This window comes from Hemiscyllium ocellatum, chromosome 23 (genome assembly GCF_020745735.1).
Source record: "Hemiscyllium ocellatum isolate sHemOce1 chromosome 23, sHemOce1.pat.X.cur, whole genome shotgun sequence".
In the NCBI taxonomy this organism is placed as follows: domain Eukaryota; kingdom Metazoa; phylum Chordata; class Chondrichthyes; order Orectolobiformes; family Hemiscylliidae; genus Hemiscyllium; species Hemiscyllium ocellatum.
In genome coordinates, this window is record NC_083423.1 from 24,830,149 (window position 1) to 24,855,567 (window position 25,419).

General features: G+C 39.8%; 1 protein-coding gene and 1 long non-coding RNA gene across 5 annotated transcripts in view; both read left to right on the forward strand.

The window, feature by feature from the left end:
- The window catches only part of LOC132826704 (SRSF protein kinase 2-like), a 226,984-nt gene that overhangs the window by 17,946 nt on the left and 183,619 nt on the right, over nucleotides 1-25,419 (forward strand). Inside the window, exon 1 of one of the 4 annotated variants that reach the window (XM_060842793.1) lies at nucleotides 17,089-17,128. The exons of the other annotated variants lie outside the window; for them this stretch is intronic. Coding sequence (XP_060698776.1) covers nucleotides 17,103-17,128 — 26 coding nt within the window. The 5' untranslated portion in view covers nucleotides 17,089-17,102. Of the gene's footprint in view, nucleotides 1-17,088; nucleotides 17,129-25,419 lie in introns of those variants that run through there. 4 annotated transcript variants of the gene reach the window in all.
- Nucleotides 6,683-17,103, forward strand: LOC132826705 (uncharacterized). The gene is made up of 3 exons (XR_009645905.1): nucleotides 6,683-6,771; nucleotides 15,971-16,115; nucleotides 17,058-17,103. It is a non-coding gene; the product is annotated as an uncharacterized LOC132826705 (long non-coding RNA).

Sequence of the window (25,419 nt, forward strand, 5' to 3'; positions counted from 1 at the left end):
CCAATGTGTTGTAGAAGAAAAATGTAAAAGTTGCTGTATTCAATTTTATTGGAAGTATTATAGCATGACAATTGTTTTAATAGACATAACTTTTGCTGATGTAACGTTCATCATTGCATCATATTGTTGTCTAGGTAATGAAGATTGATGGCAACATATTCACTGACTTCTCTATTATTTTCTTGCCCCAACATCTCTCCTCCCTCTCGCAAACACTGGCAAAGTCACGTTATTGCAAGCAGTAAAAAGCAGAACTGTGGGGAAGATAAGAATGAAGGAATTGAGTTTTTCAAAAAATGTCCAGCTAGTTCTCCTTCCTCCATTCTGGTAGTTTCATGATGTAATCAGAATAGAATTCCTGTGTAATTATAACAAAAATTGTCCAGCGCAGTTGCATTTGTGGCTAGCAGAAAACTCCAGTGGTAAATTATTTTGGGATTTAAGTTCTCCTAAACATGTTACATTTATCATATTGCTGGTCAAAATACTTGAAATACTGCACCGCCAAAAGGAATAGGAATAGGAGTAAATCATTTGGTTATTTGAAAGTGTTCTGCTTTTTAATAGGAATATCATTGATCCGACACTCATCATGTTCGTTTTCCTGCCCTTTCCCCATAACCCTTGATTCCCCTACTGATCAAGAATGTAATTAACACAAAATGCCAATTTTTGAAAGAAATCAATTGATTTACATTTGAATGAATCACTTCTAATTTCTTACATTGTATTCCTATGTGACTTGTACAACAGAACGTTCACTGAAATATATTTCCGTGGATTTATTTTAAATTTTATTTTTCTTTAAATGAGGTGTCTTTTGGTATCAATGTGCTGAACAAAGTGAACTAATTTGTTGGTGATCTTGTACATTAGACTCTTAAAACAGCTGTCATATCCCTGCTGAGTCTTCTCTTTTCTGAAGAGAACATACCCAGTTTACATAATAGCTCCTAGTCCAATACCTGCAACTCAGTATTTTGAAATGCATCTTTAGCAGTAATGCAAATCATAAATTCAAATCTTTTTCCTCTTCATGATATTTGAAAACTTGAGCAAAGTGTTTTTAGGTTACAAAAACAGTGTAGGTAACAATGGCTGTATGCCAAATCTTTATCGTCGTAGGATAAGGGAGAGCCTATAAGAAGACGACACATACAGACTCAAGGAAGCTTTAAATTCCTGTTATAGTTACAAATTGCGAAAAATATAATTGAAAAATGCTCATTCTCACAAGAATGCTTCAGTTGTGCTAGCTTTTCAGGATCTCTGTAGATATTTGAAGATCAAATAAATGTTTGAATAACAATGAAACATTCCAGTTATGGTTGAAACAATCATTCCTAAGCTATGCCGAAAATACTGCAGTATATTTTAATGGTTTAATATAAATGGTTTAATTGACTTCAGTATACCTTGAATCTGAAATTGAAATAATCAAACATTGACCTAGTTTGTCTCAAACACGCTAACCATGATGTCAGCATTACCGACTTTGTGGCTGTGGTTGCAATCTCCTCTCTTGAATCAAATTCTAAATTCAATCCTTACTGCAGAAATTTGAACACAAGACTAGGTTGACCTGCAGCACTGCATTGAGTATTGATAAAGCATATTTCAGATGAGCAATTAAACGCAGGCCTGTCTGTCCTATTTGGTTGATGTAAAGATCCTGTGGCAATATTTAAAAAGTAGGTACTGCCGCCAGGTATCCTGACCAAAGTTTATTTCTCATCTAACATAATCTTTCAGAAAAACATGTTTATCTGATCGTTACAGTTCATGGAACTTTTGTGATTTGAGATCTTCCTTTATGTACATTGGCTGTCATGTTTCGTACATTTCCACTGAGACTACTTCAGTAGTATGTTGAAACGCATTAGAAATTCCTGGGGGCATGAAACATATTGTGTAGTTAGAGCAAGAATTTTTAAAATTAACTTTGTATTCAAGATTTCAAATGAACAAACTTGTGGATATAAAACAGTTCTAACTGCTTTACAACTGATGGAAATATTTCTGAAGTGTAGTTATTATCATAAAGTTCTGGAAATTGGCAGTCTGTTTGCATACAGAAAGGTCCAAATCATCACCATCTTTTTTAATTAGTTGAAGCATAATCATTGATCAGGACTCAGGAGAACTTCCCTACACCAGACAAATACGCTTTAACCTTTACCTGAGGGCAGATGAAGTTGTGATTTTAACATCTGAACCAAAAGTATACAATTTATGATATATCTATGACATATTACACTCAAGTCTCAGTTTAAATTATGTGTTCATGTCTTTGCAATGGATCTTTGAACTTCTGACTTGAGGAATTGAAGACATTCACATCATTGCTGGACATAAATTTGCATGTATTATTTTATTTTCCAGTGCAGAATAATTTAATACTGATTACCATGTAATCAGCCTGAAACTTGGCATGGTACTGCTTATTATAACACTGTCTATATAAAATAATCAGTTTTTGAAAAGGTTTTCTGTGCCTAATTTTTACCATGCATATTAACTTGCTGGAGTATGGTTTCAAAGTTATGGGGGTTAAAGTTTAAAAATCTACAATTGTCATTCAACTTGCCTATCTTTTGTGCTCAAGCCTGGATGTTAAGAATTGGCAGATAATTTGATTGATTTGAGTTCATTTCTGTTCTCCGTTGACCCTTTTGTATACACAATTTAATACTTTTTCAACACCAAGCTATTTGATTATGACTAACATATAAACATAGGTGCAGGAGTAGACCCCTCAACTCCTTGAATTTGCTGCACCATTCAATATGATCATGGCTGATTAGATTCCCTATAGTGTAGAAACAGGCCCAACAAGTCCACACCGACCCTCTGAAAACCAACCCACCCAGACCCATTCCTCCACATTTACCCCTGACTAATGTACCTAACACTACGGGCAATTTATCATAACCTAACCTGCACATCTTTGGTGCTGTGGGAGAAAACTGGAGCACCCGGAGGAAACCCACCCAGACACTGAGAATGTGCAAACTCCATACAGGCGATTGCTCGAGACTGGAATTGAACCCAGGTCCCTGGTGCTGTGAGGCAGCAGTGCTAACCACTGAGCCACCATGCTGCCACATCAAGCTTCAACCGTCATCCTACCATTCCTCTATACCTCTTGACACCTTTGTAACGCTAAGAACTGTAACCACCTCCTTCTTGAAAACTCAGCACGTTTTGGATTCAACCGCTTTCTGTCGTTGTGAATTCTCACCACTGTCTGGGTGAAGAAACTTCTCATCTCAGTCCAAAAAGGTTTGCCTCTTATCCTTTAACCTGTGACCCCTGGTGCTGGACTCCTCGGAAGCATTCTTTCTGCATCTAACATTTTTTCAGTCCTGTTAGGATTTTATTTTTATGCAATCCTCTGTCATTCTTCTGAATGGCAGTGAATGCAATCCTAACCAACTCAGTCTCTTCTCATACATCAATCTTGTCATCTGAGTAAACAATTTGATAAACTTATGCTGTAGTCCCTCAATAGCAAGGATACACTTCCTCACGAGACCAAAGCTATGTGTCGTACCAATGCCCCGTATATAATCGCAGCAAGGCATCTTTGTTCTTATGCTCAAATCTTCTTGCCTTGAAGGCTAACCTCCCCAATGCCCATGGCACATTTTGATAATGTGCTAACTGCACACTTCAACCAAATTTGATAGACCAAAGTCTCCACTAACCTATTTCATTGGCAGCTCGTACTACTCGGTTAACCAACTCACAAAATCACTTCTCTCTATGCTCTTTCTCAGTGTGTGGGTTTCCTCCTACAGTCCAAAGATCTGCAGGTTAGGTAGATTGGCCATGCCAAATTGCCCATAGAATCCAGGGTGCGCAGGTTAGGTGGGTAGGCTATAGAAGATGTACCAAGGGTTACAAGGATGGATTGGATCTGGGTGGGATGCTTTTCAGAGCTTGGGTATGGACTGAATGGCCTGCTTCCACACTGTAGGATGTTAGGGTCTGGCCTGCTTCATATCAAAACACTTCAAGATGGTGGCCCAGAACTAATTTTTCTAGTTGCTTTAAGCAGGTGTAAAGGGGATATTCCATGAGGAATGCACTAGTGCAACCACTCGGTTTTAAACAAAACAGAATTTTTTTATGCACAAATAAAAGAGAACAGAATATAGAATAACATAACTTCTCTGAAAACCCAATTAACTCTATTCGCAACTTAATAATGCTGTTGCAAATACTTGCAATATTACTATAAATACCTCCTTGTCAAAAAAGTAAATTCAGTCACACACAGGTTCTTACAGGAGAGACGTCAGGGAGAGAGAGGATTAGCTTGGGGTTGTTCTTTGGGTCCAGCAACATTTCTGTGTTTCCAGCTAAAACTTAACCAGTGGCTGCAAACAAAACAGCTTGCTGAAACCAAACCAAACCCTGAATTGGGAGAACTGGCCACTCCCCTTTCATTGTGCAAGTGTTTTTAAAAAAAACACTTAAAAACTTCTTCAAGTCTGTAAATTAGCTCGCTGAACTTGAAGATTTGTTTTCAGACATTTTGTCACCATACTAGGTAACATCAGTGAGAGTCTCTGGTGAAGCGCTGGTGGTATGACCCACCTCTCTATTATAGGGCTTTGTTTCTTTTTTTGTCAAAGGAAGGTAGATAGAATCTAAGTCGATTTGTGTTTATTGATGGAGTTCTGGTCAGAATGCCATGTCACTAAGAATTCTTGTGCGTGTCTTTGTTTCCCCTGTCCTAGGATGTGTATGTTGTCCCAGTAAAAGCGTTGTCCTTCTTTGTCTGTATATATAGAAACTAATGAGAGTGGGTGGCCAGTTGGTGTTCATGTATCCTGGTGGCAAGTTTCCTGCTAGTTTGTCCGACGTAGTTTTTTTTAAATAGTTCTTGCATGGTATCTTGTAAATGACATTAGTCTTGCTGGTAGTATCTAATGGATCCTTTAGGGTCATTAGTTGCTGTTTAATTGTGTTGGTAGGTTTGTGGGCTACCATGATGCCAAGGGGTCTGAGTAGTCTAGAAAGTCATTTCTGATATGTCTTTGTAAGGTAATGTGGCTATAGTCTTTAGTTGTGTTGTCTGCTTGTTTGGGTTTGTTTCTGAGGAATCGACAGATTGTGTTTATTGGGTACCTGGTTTTTCTTGAAAATGTTGTAGAAATAATTTCCTTCTACTTTTTGTAGTTCTTTGGATGCTGCAGTATGATGTAGCTCATTGAAGTAATGTCTTAATGCCACTCTGTGGATGTTGGAATGATTGCTTCAGAAACAAAGTATTTGGTCAGTATGTGTTGTTTTTCTGGTTTGAAGCTTTCTGTTAACTGTATGTTCAACTGTCATGTCTAGGAATGGGAGTCTGTTATCGTTCTTCTCCTCCTCTTTTGTAAATTTTATGCCTGTCATTTACAAGATACCATGCAAGAACTGTAAAAATAAACACTACATCAGACAAACTAGCAGGAAACTTGCCACCAGGATACATGAACACCAACTGGCCACCAAAAGACACAACCTACTCTCGCTAGTTTCCATACATACAGTCAAAGAAGGACACCACTTTGACTGTGACAATATACACGCGTTCTCTCTCTCTCTCTCTCTCTCTCTCTCTCTCTCTCTCTCTCTCTCTCTCTCTCTCTCTCTCTCTCTCTCTCTCTCTCTCTCTCTCTCTCTCTCTCTCTGGCATGCTAACCAGAACACCATCAATAAACACAACAACATAGATTCTGTCTACCTTCCCTTGAAGAAAAGAACTGGAAATGACATCACCTTAGGAAACCAAGAACAATAAATAGGTGGGACATACCATCGGCACTGTAGCAAAGACTCTCACTGATGGTGTTATCTGATATGGTGACAAAACGTCTGAAGCTTCAAGCTCAGCGAGCTAACTTACAGACATTGTCATCAACCAGAGCTACAAATCTTCTCAAACTTTGCTAGCTTCAAGTAAATAAAAGCTGCCTCCATTTCCCCCACCCCAAATCCCCGGTTTAAAAAAACCAAGGACAACATAATCTTGTTAAAGGAGCAGCATTGTTACACCTCCCCCTTTTTTAAAAAAAAGTGAACCATCAACATCCAAAGTTTGCTTCATTATAAAACCCCATAATCCTAAATTGTTAGTAAACTGCAACACACATATACATTACATTGACTATAAACATGTAAACATGCACTACATTATTTTTCAGTCCTTTTACTCCTGCCACTGAACACCTTTTGTTTCTCATTCAGTCTCAAGTCTCAACAATGCGTTGGCAATCATGTTTTCTCGTCCTGCAACATACACTATTTTCAAACTGAATGGCTGGCTGTAACAACAAGCTCCATCTAAACAGTATGGAAATTTTGCCCTTTAATTTCTCCACAAACCTCAATGGGTTATGATCAATGTATATGATTTGTCTCAGATACGTTACTAGGAGAAAGCGAGGACCGCAGATGCTGGAGATCAGAGTCGAAACATGTGGCACAGGAAAATCACAGCGGGTCAGGCAGCATCCGAGGAGCAGGAGAGTCAACGTTTCGGGATGAAGGGCTTAAGCATCCGAGGAACATGCGAGTCGATATTCCTGATGAATGTGTTATGTTCATTTCCTGGGGTTTCACACACGAGAGGCAATTCGCACACATCAACTTCTGCAAACAGTTAAAGTTTTTAATAAAGCTTGTATAAGCTAGGTGGACCCTCTGACACTCTTCGCTGGTCATGTGGTTGAGTCAAAATAAAGCCCCGCTCAAAGAAAACACATCCCCTTTATATAGGTCAGTTGGTAATGATTACAGGCACTCTGGCCACTCTTCGATATCTGATAGTTCTTTCTATCTTCTTGTCCTCTTCCTGTAGGAGCACAGCACTGATAACAACCACCTTGAATGGTTTTGCGTAATTAGGGGTGGCTAACACTGCTTTCAGACTGTCAAATGCCTTCTGAAAGTCCGCTGTCCACTAAGCTTTTTGCTTTTCTTTACTAATTCAGTGAGTGGAGCAGCCACACTGCTAAATTTGGTACAAATTTCTGATAAAACCCACTCAACCCCAGGAATTGTAAGTAATGTTGTTCTTTTTGTCAATTTGGTGTGAGAAATTCCCCAAGAAACTTTTTTGCATTCCGTGGGGCCATTTTTCCATGTCCAGTAACATGTCAAATCCAGGGATGTAACATGGGCTTTGGCAAATTTACTTTTAGCCAGGTTTATCACCCAGCCTGCTACCTGAAGTCGATTGAACAATTCTGTTAAACATTGCAAATATTCCTTCCATGTGTGACTAAATATCACCAGGTAATCAATATAAACTACACAATTGGGTAATTTGGAAATGATTTTATTGGTTTGTCTCTGAAATATGGCTGGTGCATTTTTCATACCAAATGACATGACTTTAAATTGGTATAGTCCATTTGGTGTTATGAAAGCCGAAATTGTCTTTGCTCTTTTGCATAAAGGTATCTGCCAGTACTCTCCGAGCAAGTCCAACTTAGAAATATAAGGTGCTTGTCCCATCTTTTCAGCACAGTCTTCCAAATGTGGAATCTGATATGCGTTAATCTTTGTAACTGCATTGACTTTGCGTTAGTCCACACATTAGCCATTGGGTGCCATCTGTTTTTTGGCACCATTACTATGGATAAGCTCCAGTCACTAACTCATTTTGATTATGTTGTCTTGGAGCATGCGTTCATTCTCCTTTTGAGACTTTACTAACTTTAGAGGGATATGTCTATAAGGATGTTGCTTAAGTCTCCTTTTGCTTTCCTTTCCCATCAAAATATCTTTTGAGCATATTCACATGACACATTCTGTGAGATTTCTTTCTGTCTGGAGGCCTTATCAAATAGTTCACTTCACTCTATCTCCTTTCGACTTGAAAAGGTCCACTAAACCTCACTTTTTAAAACATCACTTGTGGAACTTGGGCATCACTGGCTGGCTAACATTGATAGCCCATTCCTATTTGCCCTTGAGAATGTGGTGGTGAGCTGCCTTCTTGAATTGCTACAGTCCACTTGCTTGACCCACAATGTCGGTAGGGAGGGAATTCCAGAATTTTGACCCAACAACTGTGAAGGAACGGTGATATATTTCTAAGTCCAGAGTGGTGAATGGCTTAGAGAGGAACTTCTATGGGGTGGTGTTCTCAATAATATGCTGCCCTTGTCCTTCTAGATGGAAGTGGTTGTGGGTTTGGAAGGTGTTGTCTAAGGATCTTTGGTGATTTTCTGCAGTGCATCTTGTAGATAGTACACACTGCTGCTACTGAACACTGGTGATGGAGGGCTTGAATGTTTGTTGATGTGGTGCCAGTCAAGCTGGTTGCTTTTTTCTGGATGGTGTCAAGCTTCTTGAGTGTTGTTGGAGCTGCACCCATCCAGGCAAGTGGAAAGTGTTCCATTACACTTCTGACTTGTGCCTTATAAATGGTGGACAGGCTTTCTGGGGAGTCAGGAGGTGAGTTACTTGTTGCAGTATCCCTAGTCTCTGACCTGCTCTTGTAGCCACTGTGTTTGTGTGGTGAGTCCAGTTGAATGTCTGGTCAATGCTTATGATTTTCACTGAGATCTTCCTTTCCCTTACCATGTGAGGCATTCTCTTTTCCTCACTTTCTACCTGTCCCTCATGGATTGAAATTGATGTTAGAGGTCAAACTTTTATTTATAAACCAACTCCTAATCATCCATTTCAGCTGCTAATCATGCCGTCCCCACTCTTCCATATGAGTTCTCACTACCTCAGGAAATGAATTTTTGAACTCCTTGAAAATATTTTCTCTCTCTAATTTAGGTTTGACCAGAGTCCTTCCTTAAATTCCTGAAACATTTGTCTGTGGGCTTCAGGCACAAGCTCAAACGCACTTCATATCATCATAGAATCCCTACAGTGTGGAAACAGGCCCTTCGGCCCAACAAGTGCACACTGACCCTCCGCAGAGTAACCTACCCAGACCCTGTCTAAGTACCAATTTATGAAGTTCAATCTCTCTCTCTCTCTCTCTTTTTCTCTCTCTCTCTTCTCTTTGTTCTGTGCAGACTTTTTGTTCTTTTTCACTATCCTCGACTTTTAATCGCAATTCAAATAGTTTCATTTCTTTTCCTCTACTTCATATCAAATGCTCTGAGTGTTCAGGTGCAAAGCCTTTTGGGTTTGTCTTTTTAATGTTCTTTATCCCATCCCACTTATTTTGTTCTGTGGTCTTATTTGATTCTGGCCTTCTGATTCCTCTGCTTATCACTTCTCTTTATTTCCCTGTATTGTCTTGTGTTCTTGACCTTGATTCAGTCCTTCCTCTGACTCCTTGCAAATGTAGTTCCCCTACTGTGCACCCCCCCAGTCAGCTGAAGTAAAACACTCTGCGACACAGGATAGTTTTACTTCCTCCATCTCTACTTCTGGCCCTGGAGGGAGAGAGAACAATCACCCATGTGTGCAGGGACAGAGGTTCCTGCTCCTCTCTGGAATAGCAGTTGTTTAATGAATTATACAGTCATTTTACAGGGAGGGACATCTAGATCAGGCAACATACATATTGATTGGGTGACTGTTAGAGTCAGCGAGTGTCAAATAGTAAAGATTAAGCCATATGCTGTTACACAATGAATAACTGGCTTCACGTAATGAATACTTTTCACCTTGTTAAACTGATCCTACATACTGAATGCTTCCAAAATTGTTAAATGGCTCTACATAATGAATGTTTTTCCACCTTGTTAACCTATTACCCTTGTCTCCAGCACCACATTGTTAACTACAAGTTCTTCTGAGTCATGCTCAGCTGAACCTAGTGTTTCACAAAACTCAGAATTTAGCTCTTTCTCTACTTGCTTATACGCTATTCACATTCCCACACAAGTTCACACCTCCCTTCCAATTTAATTTAAACCCTCCCAAACCACAATGCTAAATACTCTCCCTCCAGCATCAGTCCCTATCCTGCCCAGGTGTAATTTGTCCAGTTTACATTGTTTCCATTTCTCCCAGAACCAGTCACAATGCTCCCGGAATATGAAACACTCACCCTCATACCTTCTTAGCCACATGTGGATCTGATATATCCTGCTATTTCTATTCTGACTAGCACATGTTACTGGTAGTGATCCTGAGATCACTATCTTATGAGGTGTTACTTTTCAACTTGCTTCCTAACTCGCTATGTTTTGTTTTTGCTTCATCTATTTTCTTTGCATCTCTGTCATTGGTATCAATGTTTGCCATGACCACTGGCTATTCACCCTTCCCCTTCAGAATGTTCTGTAACCATTTTGAGATGAAACACTGGGAAAGCAAGATACATCCTGAAGTCTCATCTGTGGCCACCAACACCTATCTATTCCCCTTACAATTAAATCACTTTTGATTGAATTGCCACATTTTTACTCCTCCCCTATGCAGCACAGCCAATTGTGGAGCAGCTAATGAGGGAACCAACGAGAAGAAAAATAATACTGGACCTCATTCTCCTCCATCTGCCAGCTGCAGATGCAACTGTCCATTACAGAATTAGTGGGACTGCCGCCTGTACAGTTCTGTGGAAACAACATCCTGCGTTCACTTTGAGGATACCCTCCATCATGTTGTGTGGCACTATCCGATTTTGAACAGATCTCGCAATTCAACATTAGACATCCATGAGACACTAGGTTATTAGCAGCAGCAAGATTGTACTTAACACCATCTATAACCTCAGCCTGGTGTATTCCCCACACCACCATTACCCGGGGATCAAACTTAGTATAGTGAAGCGTGCAGGAGAACACACCAGAAGCAGGACCAGGCATCCCTAAAAATGAGACGTTAATCTGGTCAAGCTAGATTACAGGACTACTTGCTTGCCAATCAGCATAAACAGCTAGTGATAAACAGAGTTAAGCAACTCCACAACCAATGGTTTGGATCTAAGTGGTGAATTTGAAGGGTGGTGCACAATTAAACAACTGACTGGAAATGGAGGCACCACAAATATGCCCATCCTCAATAGCAGCACATCACATCAGTGCAAAAAACAAAGCTGAAGCAATCAACAATCTTTGGTCAGGAGTGCTGATTGGATAATCCTTTATGGCCTCCTCCTGAAATTGCCAATTTCATCCATTCCATAGCTGAGGGCACTGTGTCAAATGCTCTGGGCTCTGACAATATTCCAGCAATAATGCTGAAGACTTGTATTCTAGAACGTTGCTGTGCCCCTAGACAAACCGTCCTTGTATATCTACAATGCTGTGATCTACCCACCAAGGTATAAAATTGCTGTATACACTTTAAGCAAGATCAATCCAACCTGCCAAATGTGGCTCCATTAGTCTACTCTGAATCATCAGTACACTAACTGAAGGGGTCATCAACAATGGGATCAAGTAGTACTTGTTTAGTAATAATATGCTCATTGAGGCTCACTTTTTCCACCAGGGTCACTCTGCTCCTAAATTCATTATAGCTTTGGATCAAATATGTACAAAAGTGCTCAACTCCAGAGGGGAGGGGAGTACATATATTCTTGATATCAAGTGACCGAGAGTGGTATCAAGGAGAACCAGCAAAACTAGAATCATTGGGAATAGGAGAGGAGAGAATTCTCAGCCAATTGGAGTCATACCTAGCACAAAGGAAGATGGTTGTTGTTGTTGGAGGCCAGTCATCTCAGCTGCAGTAGTGTCCTGGTACCAACCATTTTTACCTGCTTCATAATTACCCTTCCCTCTATTGTAAGGTTGGAAGTGGAAATGTTTGCTGATGTTCAGCACCATTGTTGTCTCCTCAGATACTGAGGCAGACCAGGTACAAATGAAGTAAGATCTAGATGGTTAGATGGTTTCAAAGCTTGGCCATTTGTGTGCCACACAAATGCCAGGCAATGACTATCTCCAATATGAAACAATCTAACTACCCCTGTTGACATTCAATGACATCACCCTGCTGTATTCCCTGCTGTAACATCCTGGGGGTTACTATTGACCAGAAACTGGCCATTGTAAATTCCATGACTCTTATCTTTTTGATTGCGTGTACTAAAATGGTAAAATACCTTTTTAAAACCGAATTGTTGAACGATTACTGCAGGTTCCAAAAGCATGGATTGACATGTACTTGGAATGGCAAGAACTGATTTTGGGATAGTCGGCATGGCTTTGTGTGTGGTAAATCATATCTTATGAACTTGATTGCGTTTTCTGAAGAAGTAATAAAAAGGATTGATGAAGGCAGAGCAGTAGACGTGATCTACTGACAAGGTTCCTCATGAGAGACTGGTTAGCAAGGTTAGATCTCATGGAATTCAGGGAGAACTAGCCATGTGGATAGAAGACTGGCTCGAAGGTAGAAGAAGGGGGTGGGTGGTGGAGGGTTGCTTTTCAGACTGGAGGCCTGTGGCCAGAGGTGTGCCATAAAGATTGATGCTGGGTCCACTGCTTTCCATAATTTGTATAAATGATTTGGATGTGAACATAGGAGATACAGTTTGTAAGTTTGCAGATGCCACCAAAATTGGAGGTGTAGTGGACAGCGAAGAAGGTTATCTCAGAGTATGACAGGATCTTGACCAGGTGTGCCAATAGGCTGAGGAGTGGCCGATGGAGTTTAATTTAGATAAATGCGAGGTGCTGCATATTGGAAGAGCAATCAGAGTAGGACTTGTCCACTTAATGGTAAGCTCCTGGGGAGTGTTGCTGAACCAAGAGACGATGGAGTGCAGGTTCATAGTTCCTTGAGAGTCACAGGTAGATAGGATAGTGAAGAAGGCATTTAGTATGCTTTCTTTTATTGGTCAGAACATGGAGTATCGGAGTTGGAAGGGCATGTTGTGGTTGTACAAGACATTGATTAGGCTACTTTTGGAAAATTGCATGCAAATCTGGTCTCCTTTCTATTGGAAAGATGTTGTGAAATTTGAAAGGAGTCAAAAAAGATTTATAAAGATGTTGCCAGGATTTGAGCTATATGGAGACGCTATATAGGCTGGGGCTGTATTCTCTGGAGTGTCTGAGGCTGAGGGGTGACCTCCTACAGGTTTATAAAATCATGAGGGGCATGGATAGGATAAATAGACAGTCTTTTCCCTGGGGTGTGCGATCCACAGCTAGACAGCATAGGTTTAGGGTGAGAGGAGAAAGATATATAAAAGGGACCTAAGGAGCAACATTTTCTCATGGTGTGGTGTGTGTATTGGAATTAGCTGCCAGAGGAAGTGGAGGCTGGTACAATTAGAACATTTTAAAAGGCATCTGGGTGGGAATATGAATAGGAAAGGTTTAGAGAGATATGGGCCAAATGCAAGCAAATGGGACTAGTTTAGGTTGGGATATTTGGTTGGCATGGAAGAGTTGGATCGAAGGGTCTGTTTTCGTGCTGTACACCTGATTCTTAAGTAACCTAACACTCAATGTAAGCACCGTTTATCCAAATGTTTGTTCAAACAGTAGTTGAAGTGGAGTTTTACAGTTGAGCTGTACAAATGGAGATTCACCTTGTGATCAGTAACTGGTCTTTGAACTAGTGTCCTCTTATCAACAACAGTGGCATTCTGCCTGTCAACTATATGATTGGTTCTAACAGCTTGGAGCTGAGAACAAGATTGTGAAAAACCTTCAGCTCTCCACTAGCTCAGGAGCTATGTCTCTTCTCTGCAGTATAAGCCACTTTAAGCATGAAGCAAACCAATTTATTTCTCCTTTTAGTTTCTGCAAGCTGTGACTTTTAATTAGTAATTATTGTTAAGTGCAGAAAATGCTGTCTGTCAACTTGTGTTTGAAAGTCAGGTAAATTGGAGGATCTGAAAAATTTTTAAAAACTTTTAACATTTATGATGAATCAATGAATAGTGGGATTTGATTTCCAGCATGTTATCCCAATGAGTATAGTAGTAGAAGTACTGTGGCATTGGAGCAGGTCAGAAGCAAGTAGTGCAGTGGGTAACTTAACACTTGACTGTACAAAGGCTCTCCATTTACAGGACTGTCATCCTTCTTCTGTTTTTCACGACGAGGCAGAAGATTGAACTTCAGCCAGGAATGCATTGGAATAGTCCAATGTTGAGGTAGTAAAGGTATGCATGAAGGTTTCTGCAGTAGTTGAGCTGAGGCAGGATCTAAATCAAGCAGCATTATGGATCTGATAGTAAGTGGTGTTAGCAATGACACAGATATGTGGGTTGGCATGTTGTCTTGGCATGAAAGATTGTGAACAGTCCAATTCAGCTTCAGACAGTTACCAGATTATAGGAAGGATCTGTCACCAGGGAATGTCATTTGCAGGGACCAAAGCCAATCCATAGTCTAAAGGAACCTTTTATTCAGCAATAAATGTCAGACCAGTAATATGGCAAATTAGAGACTGAGGAAAAGTCAAGATCACTAATTGTTCTCAGCACAGATAACGGCTTTTGCGCAAAATGTCAATTTTCCTGCTCCTTGGATGCTGCCTGATCTACTGTGCTTTTCCAGCACTACAGTCTCTATTTTAATCTCCAGCATCTGCAGTACTCACTTTTACCCTGTTCTCAGCACAGGTTTAACCCGATGTGTTTTGGATATCATAGGTGAAAGATAGAATCTAGTTATAAATATGGTCAGTAAGTAGATGCCTTTTGGATTTCAGAGGTGACTGTACAGGAATAAAAGTCATTGTATCACTTGCACCACCTAGATAGATGAGAATGAAACCAGCTAAGTGCTCCTAGATAAGTGACCTTGGACGAGGAGTTTTAGCCTTTTTTCACCACTTGTTTCTCTGAGATTTAAACTTGCTTCACCTGAAAAATAAATTTGTGTTGTATTACTGGTAAACCAAAGTGGATAGTTTAGTTTTGATATATTTTCATGAATATTCAGGTTTTAATCTACTTTTTATGGTATTGCTGATCAGAAATTCCTAAAACTTTGAGTTTTTTGAAATATTATACAGAGTGGATAGTGAATCCATAATAAAAATTTTTGCCTTAATTTAATTTTTAACTTGTTTCTTCATTCTGGTTAAAATATGTCTTATTTCCTGCACTAAGTTGTTTTGTAGATTAATGTGATAATTCACTCTTCTAAAACCTAGTGGACACAGACCATTTTTGTATTGCTTTCCATTGCTGCAGACATTTTTGGAAAATAAAATATGCATGTTCAAGATCATATCATTTCATGAACTAAAATTAACATACATTATTATTCTGAATGACTATATTGTGTTCAATTTGTAAACTGGGTCTTTCTTATCATAAGAGACGATAATGTTTGAAGAGCAGGTTCACATCCAGTGATTACCTGGTATAAAGTACACCTCAAGATTTCATATTTTTAAACAAAAATGTCCTTTTATACAATCTCTAAAAAATCAAAGCAAGAGTGACTAACACTGTATTACCACCTGTGCTATGAATCCTTAGCTTACAAAATCTTTAAAATTAATTCTTTCTTTTCTGGAACCAATGCAGAGACATGCCACAGCTCTCTAGAATTCACATTGTTTTTCTCAGTGTTCTAGCTATCTCCTGATAAATGACATTTCATTTATCCTTCCATTAACCTTAGCCTAAGTGATCCTCTGACTTGTTTTTTTGAGAAACCTTCTCCAGCTGAAACCTTCTCCAGCTTCAGGCTCCCTATACAGAGGAACCACGATTATCTGGCATTCGATTATCCAAGTTTTGGATTATCCGAACAAGATCACCAAGGTCTTGATGCTTGGCTAAACTGTGTTATCTGGTATTTGATTAATCCAAATAAAATACTCCCTGCCTGTGTCATTTGGATAATCGAGGTTCCTCTGTATTCTCCATTCTAACTACATGTTTTTACCTGAGGATTAATGTAGATTTCTTCTTCAATCTCCAAGCTAGACAAATCTTTCAGTCTCTCTCCTTCTCAATATTGCTGGCTCAAATTTGAACTTGAGCTCACATCCGTACTCTGCATGATGAATGATGAAGTTAGTATTTTCTCTGGTTATGCTGCAAGTTTGCTTACTTGTTTTTCCTTTGATTCAGTGAGCTGCAGCCAGCTCAGTCTGGCCTTGAACTGGACTACTGACTGCTTGCTTCTGTGAGCAAAAATATGCACAAATTACACCAAAGGCACCACCCAACCTCCACTTGATGACATTGTGATATACTTGGGATTTTCCAAACAGAGGTAAACAAGCTATCCATTGGCTTCAAAAAACCTTTTGACCCGCATTGGCAATTTATATCTCTAATTTAATGTATAATGCTTTTTTCTCAGAATTTTAGTCTCACCAAAGAACGTTTTCTACAACTGTATTAGCTTCTTTTATCTGGGAACTGCACAAATATTTTAATATATATTTAAAATTGAGACAATGAGTGATACCCTTTTTGTTTATTATACTCTTAATCATCTAAGTTACATTTATCACTTCATTCCCTAACCTAAGATTTATATTCCTGAGATGAAAATTTATACTTTTTAAAACATGAGTTATGGATGTTCATAGCAAGGTAGATGTTTGATCCCAAATTAAGTGTAAGCAGTCATCAAAATACCTCCAATTCATTTTAAATTTAACACAGGGATAGCCCACAAAGATTGCTACATTGCCAGCTTTGTAACTTGATTGTTGCAGAACAGTCCAGTTTCAGCCTTTGCTTATTTTTTCCAATTCGTTGTCCTTTTTTTGTGATGAATTAGTTGTATGCTAATCCGCATCCATGGTTTCATTTCACGATTTTATAACATTCTGTCATGCATAACTTCATGAATAGTGTGAAATAGAAACTTTTAGAGGCAGAATAACAATGTGCATTATTTCAAATATTGCTTTTGGCTGGTAAGTTTTAAAAAATACATTTCTCCTTTCAATTGAAAGTCATGTGTGCCTGCATTTCAAATGTTCCGGGATGAAAGCACCATGTGTTTATAGTTTCCTATAGTACAGTATTTTCCTCTTCCTGCAACTGGGTGGTTTTCTGAATCCATAGGATGAGTTGCTATTATTTGATTAGAATAATCAAATGTTATGAATGCGTGGTAACTTAGCGTGACAAATAAGGTATTTTCTCGTAGCCCAAGGGAAATTAGTACAGCGATTTCTCTTTTCTTTTCTTTTTCCCCCAGCCCTTTAGGTGCTCTGTGATTAGATACCAATTTCATCAAGACGCCATGCTGCTGATTGTAAGGAGGCGCATGTGAGCGGTTTGGGGTATTGTCTTTCCACCTGTTTCGAACCTCACTTAACTTTCTTTTATAAAATTGATGTTGTAACATATCTTCCCTTAATAATAAAGGGGAGCTTGAGGTCTGTGTTTGGGATTCAAAGTTAAAATATCAGAATCGCGCTTCGTATAGTCCAGGGAAGTCCATATTTTCGAATGAAGGAGTACGATTACATTCTTTTGTTATTTCAAGGGGACAATGAGAGAATTTCAGAAAGGTATACTTTGGCACAACATTAAGCATGAATTTTTTTAGAAAATCAACTTCAAAATTTATTTAAAGTATCGTATGATAATTTATAAGAAAAAGACATGACTATTAAAAGGCAGAGCTAGCCAATAAGACCTTGTTTTTGCCTTTTTGCTTAAACAAAGCTAGAGGCAGATAGATTAACTCACAGGTTGGTTATTGGTCAAAGCTAAGGAGTTGGCTTTAACCAGCTTTGGTCATGCATTTGCCTTTAGTGGAGCACTGGTTGAGCTGGCCTTGGTGGAATTCATGTGAAAGTTGGACATGGTTTCGCTTTCAGCCAGGACTCCCCTTTCCTGACCCATTGATAAATAAGCATTTAGGGAGGGAGGAGGAGGAAACAAAGGATGTGTGTGTTTTTGGCTAACTGCAGTGTCTTGCATTCACTTGTGCACACTCTCAACTGCCCACGTAGTTTTCACAGCTTACTGAATAAAGAACGATACAGCACAGGAACAAGCCCTTCGGCCCTCTAAGCTTGCCCTGACATACTTTTCCTTTGCATACTAAAACTGTCTTCACATCCAGGATCCATATCCTTCAATTCCCTACTTATTCATGTATTTGTCCAGGTGCATCTTAAATGCTTTTATTGTGTTGCTTCCACCACCACTCCTGGCGGTGTGTTTCAGCACTCCCCATCCTTTTGTGTGAAAAACATACCTCGCATATCTCATTTAAACCCTTCCTTGCCCCCCCCCCCCTCATTCCTAACACATTGAACCTGTATCCCTAATAATTGACCTCTCCACCCAGGGAAAAAGCTTCTACTTTCTATTCTATCCATGCCATTCACAATCTTTTAAACTTCTATCAGGTCACCCCTCAACCTGCTGCATTCCAGTGAAAACAAGTCCAGTCTATCCCACTTTTTGTCATAGCTAAAATCCCTAATACGAAGCAAATTCCCGGTAAACCTTTTCTACATGCTCTCCAAAGCATCCACGTCTTTCTGGTAGTGTGATGACCAGGACGACACAATATTCTAAGTGTGGCCTAACTAAAGTTTTATAAAGCTACTGTGTATCTTGCCTATCCTTGTACTCCATGTCCCTTTCAATGATGGAGATGCCAGTGTTGGACTAGGGTGGACCTAGTTAAAAATCACATGACACAAGGTAATAGTCCAACAGGTTTATTTAGAAGTACAAGCTTTCGGAGCTCCTTTGTCAGCATGGCAAGCATGCTATAGGTTTTTTTTAAAAAAACTACTTTATCTACTTGCACTGCCATCTTTGGTGATTTATGGATCTGCACACCCAGATCACTCTGCATATCAGTACTAAAAGTTCTGCCATTCACTGTATAATTTCCATCTCTACCTTCCAAAATGCATCACCTCCCATTTTGTCCAGATTAAACTCCATCTGCCATTTTTCTGCCCATTCCTCCAACTGATCTATATCCTGCCATATCCTCTGACAATCCTCCTTACTATCCGCAACTCCACCTATCTTTGTATTGTCTGCAAACTTGCTAATTAGACCAGCTCCGTTTTACTCAATCATTTACGTAGACTGCTGAGAAGGAATTTCTGTTGCAATTAGCAAAGTTTGCCATGGGATGAGCACTTAGATATTACACTTGACTGATCAAAATGGTGAAACAGCAGCTAACATTCATCATTTGAAGTAATGATTGAAAAGCAATGATGTAACTGCTTTAAAGATTGCAAACAAATGCTTTTGCAGTTATATAAGTGTGAACACCAGCAGGTGGAGCAATGAGCACACATACGCAGGAACACAGTATTACTAAACAACGTCACGACAGTGTGGAGTGTCATACTGGTAATATGGATTGTTAGTCAAACATGAGTGTCATTACACGGTAATTTGTGCATACATTTTCCAGTAGTGTGATATTCCTCTCCTGTTAGAGCAATGAAGCTGATTTTAAAAACTCTAATTAATTCCATTATTTACTGACCCAACTTTATAAAAGCAAATTGGTGTGAAATGAAGGTGGGCCAGTCCATGCCTGTACTGCACACGTAACATGGAAACTTAAGCAACACTGGCAGATAACTACTGAAGCTTGTCACTGTGAGCTGATATCTCTTTCTGACCATGTGCCATGGCCATTTGGTGTATATATATATATAATATTTATATAAAAACTTCATGTATAAGATGTTCAGCTATATCTTTGTGGTGGGGATAGAAGAGAATATTCTAGTTCTTATTAGATTGATCTCTTCTATCTGAAAGTAGTTAGTTCCTCACTTTTTTTTTCTTGGTACTAATTTGTAATCTTTCAGCATTTGTTTTACAAGTTATGTGAGTAAATTCTACTGATAAAAGTCTTGTGTATGATTGGTGTCATATCCTGGTAATACATGTTCCTGGTCAGGAAAACTCCGTGCCACAAAAATAATGCTGGACTGTAATTGTAATTGTTCTGAACGCATGGCATTCATTAAGCAACCTTTTGAACTTTTGGAACATTTGCCTATGGATCTCTTCTAAAATATCCTGAAATCTTATTTTGGCAGAGGATGGAAAAGTAAAAAACACCTTTTCAGGTTATTGTGTTAATGAACTCTTCTCACAATGTGGTTTCAAATGTATTGTATGTGAAATTTCTACATGTGTGAATATTTTAAAGAATTTTTCATGAAGCAAATATTTCACTGTAACACTGCCTCTTGGATTTGCTTCTAATAACAGTCCACTGTTGAGGAATTAAATATTATATTACTACCTTCAGGCACAACTACATGTTCCTTTAGTGCCACAGGAAGGCCTTTTTCATTCCCTAATATTGTATAAGAGATCTTATCTTACAGCATTCTGTTTTAAATAGTAGTGGTGACCGTAATTTTAGTATTTGCATTGAACCAGAAGCTGGATTTTGGAAAAGATGCTCGTTGAATCAAATTGCAATTATTGTCATAAATTCAAATGTGTGCAACAGCAAAAAATGCATTTATTAAGTGCCTTTAACATAATGAAATTACCAAGTTGCTCTCCTAAACATTAACGAAAGTAGATTCAGTCAGTTCTGCTGTAACGTGGTAGTTCCGTTCTCATGCAGTCCTGTTGTTTTAAAGAAATCGCATAATATAAGTGCCATTTAAACTAATGGGGCCGAAATCGCATTAAAGCAGTATATGCTTTAAAAGTTCATGCTATTGAAACAGTGTCCCCAATTCGTCAATCTCATTATAGTGAATCTGTGTTAACGAAATGTGTGTTATAGCAGAATTACCTGTACAGAGTTTCAAACTGATGTGAGGACAGCAGTCTAAAACCTGATCGGAGAGAGAGGGTTTTGAAGGTCTGCCTTAAAAGAGAAGTGGTGGAGAGTTTAGAGGGGGAATTTTGGAAGTGAGTTTCTAGGAGCCTGAAGACATTGCTTGCAATGGTAGAATGATGAAAATTAGGTTCTCGTAAGAGGTCAGCATTAGAAGTGTGTAGATATCTTGGGAGAGTTTATAAAGAAAATTTTAATTTTAAAAAAGGAGCAGGACAAGACCATTTGTCTGTTGACACTGTTTGTTTGTTTGTTTTATTATTCAGTATAAATCATGGCTGCACTTGTGCATCATTGCAACTTTCCTACTCACTCCAAAAGTCCTTTTTATTTCCAGAGAAACCAGAACATGTTCAACAGTAGTGCAGTCCTATAAAGTAGGGAATTCCAAAAATTTCAATGAAGAAATTTCTCCTCATTCCAGTACTAAATGATCACCCCCTTGTACTGAAACTGTACATCCTTGTTCTATATTCTCAGTCTGTGGAAACAGTGTCTCAGTGTCCCCTCTCCCAAGCCTTCGACACTGATTAAGATCCCATGAAGTCTCATATCATTAGATCAAATGTAGACATGGAAATCTGCTGATTGCCATATACTGTGACTCCCTCTAGTGATGAATCAGTGCTCCTCCATGTCGAACATCACTTGGAGGAAGTACTGACTGTGGTACGTGTACAGAATGTAATCTGGGTGGAGGATTTCAATTTCTGTCACCAAGAGTGCCTCAGCAGCAACACCAGCAACTAAGCTGGTCAGGTCCTAAAGGACTGTGGCAGGTGTTGATAGAAATAACAAAAGAGACAAACATAATTGACCTCATCCTCCCCAGTCTGTCTGCTACAGATGCATTTGCCCATAACCGTATTGGTAAAATTGACCAACAGTTGTGGAGATAAAGTCCCATCTTTATGTATGAAATGCCCTCCATTGTGTTGTGCAGCACCATCGCTGTGCTAAATAGGATAGTATTACCAGATCGAGCAACTTGAGGTTGGACATTCAGGATGTGCTGAGAGCCATTAAAAGCTGCAGAATTATATTCCATCATGATCTGTAGCTTCATGGCCTGATGTAGCCCTTACTCCACCATTGCCATCAAGCCAGGTTTTCAGCCCTGGTTCAAAGAAGCATGCAGGAGGACATGCCAGCAGCAGCACCAATACATCTAACAATGAGGTGTCAATTTGGTGAAGCTGAAAAATAGGACCACTTATGTGTTAAGCAGCAAGAGAGAGGGTTCAGTGATAGATCACAGCTGACAGATCAAATCTAATTTCTGCAGTCCTACCACATCCAGTGAATATTTAGACAAGTTTGTCATTTGTGTACATGATTTGAATGTAGATATAGGAGGAATGGTTATAAGTTGGCAGATGATACCAAAATAGATGGTATAGTGGATGGTGAAAAGGGTATCTCATGTACAATGTGACCTTGATCAGAGGGCCAAGGAGTGGCAGATAGAGTTGAATTTAGATAAATGTGAGGTGCTGCATTTTGAAAAGATAACTCAGGGCAGGACTTGTACACTGAATGGTAAGGTCCTGGGGAGTGTTGCTGAACAAAGAGACCTTGGAGTGCAGGTAGATAGGATCGTGAAGAAGGCGTCAGTTATGCTTTCCTTAATCAGTCAGAGCATTGAATACCAGTTGGGAAGTCCTGTCCTGTATAGTTGCAACATTGGTTAGGCTACATTTGGAATACTGCATGTAATTCTGGTTTCCCTACTATCAGAAGGGTGTTGTGAAACTTAAGGGTTCAGAAAGATTTACAAGGATATTTCCAGTGTTGGAGGGTTTGAGCGATAGAGCGAGGCTGAGTAGGCTGGGACTGTTTTCCCTAGAGCATCGGAAACTGAGGGGTGACCTTATAGTGGTTTAGAAAATCATGAGGGGCATAGGCTGAATGGCCAGGATCTTTTCCCCAGAGCAGGAGAGTCCAAAACCAAAAGGCATAGTTTAGGGTGAGAGGGGAAATATTTAAAAGGGACCTAAGGAACAACTTTTTCACGCACAGGATGGTGCATATATCCAATGAGCTGCCACAGGAAGTGGTGAAGGCTGTTAAAATTACAACATTTAAAAGGCATCTGAATGGGTATATAAACATGAGGGGTTTAGAGGGATAAGGGCCAAATACTGGCAAATGGAACTAGATTAATTTAGGATATCTGGTTAGCATGGACAAGTTGGAGCATAGGGTTTCCATGCTGTACAACTTTGATTCTGACTCTCTGACTGGCAGAGGTATGTGACTTTGATTTATTCCGTAATGAGATGCTTGGAAACAGTTGGTAATTGGATTAATGATATCACCATTCAAAAGCACCTAGCTGAAGCCCAGCTGGACTTAAAACAGGCACTGCAACTGGTTATCTTTAGAAAATGTGGCAAGTGGAGCTTGAGTTACAGGGTATTCCGATGGGCGTGGACACCCTCACCAGGCCGACTGAGCTTGGGGAGCATTGCATAGCCTCACTCCGGATATATTTTGAACAGTAGGACTCTAGGTCGGCCCACAGCAAAACTCCAAAACAAAGCCAAGTCTCAGTCATAAGGTTAAAATTTTCTTCAGGATACAGGCCAGCAGCCCTTTGCTGCTGCTGATGTACAGAATTGAGACAGCAAAAAAGTCCTATTAAAATTAACTTGTGTAAGGTAACTCATAGGCCAGTATCCAGGAGAGAGTGCGTACCCTAGAAAATCTGGTTTAAAACCATTAAATTGCTTAACAACAGCCCAATCAAACTAAACATCTGATTTATCAGTCAACCAGTTCTATTGGGGGTCGATACTGATTCGGCCATGTCAATGATTGCAGATCCAGTTTTTAACAAAATTTCAGTCTGGACTGCAACCCTTTAAGTTTGTGCAAGATCTCAGCCAGGCTGCAAACCTATACCGGGGAGCCTTTACAGATTATGGGTACAATTCCAAGATGTAGCTGGTTCAATTATCAGTGATTGTAGTAATAGGCTTGGGCCCAAGTTTGACGGGGCAAAATTGGTTGAGAACAATTTTACCTAGATTCGCTCAATATTTTTCAAACTGAAAATAGCTGCCTGAGTAAGTCCTAATGAAATACCCAGGGCAATCTGAAGACCAGGTGTGTGACATTCAAGTCAGACGACCCAGACGTATACAGAAAATCCAGATATGACCTCTGCAAAGCTATCAGAAATGCCAAATAGTCAGACCAGACCAAGTTAGAGGCCCAAACCAACCATATCGACACTGCCTGTGGCAAGACCTAAACAACACAACAGGATACAAAGTGAAGCAGAACAAGATACCGGAGAAAAGCACTTCACTCCCTTTTTAAGTGTCTCATGCTATCTGTGTTCGGTTTGAGCAGAATGCCAGTGGCTTGGTGTGCCCTGCCCCAACAACCCTGGACGCCTCTGTTTCCTCCACTACTGCAGACATCAGATTGGTCTTCCTGAGAGTCAACCTGAGGAAAGTGATGGGTCCAGTCGGAGTTCCTAGCCTGCACTTAGATCCTGTGCAGACCAGCTGGCAGAGGTATTCACTGATATATTCAACCTGTCCCTCCTACAAGCCATAAGTCCCTACTTGCTTCAATAAGACCACCATTATCATGGTGCCAAAGAAAGTACATGCAACATACCTTAATTACTACTGCCCAGTGGCTCTGACCTCCATGATCACAAAGTGCTTCAAGATGCTGGTCATGGCCCACATCAATTTGAGCCTCCCTGCCTGTCTCCATCTCCTGCAATTTGCCTACTGGCAAAATAAGCCAACAGTGGACACCATTTCCCTAGTCCTGCACTCATCCCTAGGACACCTATATCAGATTCTTACTCATTGACTAAAGCTCTGCCTTCAACACCAAAATCCGTTCCAGACTAATCTCAAAACTGAGATCTCGGTCTCCGCTCTGCCCTCTTGAACTGGATCTTCAGCTTTCTGACCAACGGACTGCAATCAGTGAAGATAGATAATAGCATCTCCTCCATGATAATCCTCAACACTGTTGCCCCACAAGGATGCATTCTCAGCCTCTTAGTATTCTCCCTGTACTTCCAAATTCCATCTACAAGTTTGCTGTTGACACCACTGTGGTAGGATGGATATCAAACAAAGATGAGTCAGAATACAGGAAGGAGATAGAGGGCTTGGTGTTGTGCAGTGATTAACAACCTGTCTGTGTTGGCAAAACAAAAGAACTGATCATTCCCTTCAGGAAGAAAGGAGGAGAACACACCCCTACCTGCATCAATGAAGATAGGTGGAGAGGGTCGAGAGTATCAAGTTCCTAGGAGTGATGGTAACTGACTATCTGCCCTGGACCTCCCAAGTAGATGCAACAGCAGAGAAGAAAGCACAACAATCCTCCTCTTCCTCAGGCAGCTTAGGAAATTCAGCATGTTCATAAGGACTCTCACTAGGTTTTAGTTGCACCACTGAAAGCATTCTGTCCAGGTGCATAATGGCCTGCTATGTCAACTGCTCTGTCCAGGACCATAAGAAATTACAAAAAGATTATTATTGAAGTCAACCTTGCATCCATGGACACCATTTACGCTTCTCGTTGCCACAAAAAGGCTGCTAATATCAAAGATCCCTCCCACCCAGGTAATGCTCTCATTCAACTCTTCCATCACGCAGAAGATGCAGAAGTTTGAACATGCACCAACAGATTCAAGAACAGCTTCTTTCTTGCCACTATTAGACTGCTGAATTGACCTCTCTAACTTCAAATAATGTTGCTCTTGCTAATGGTGATCATGTTT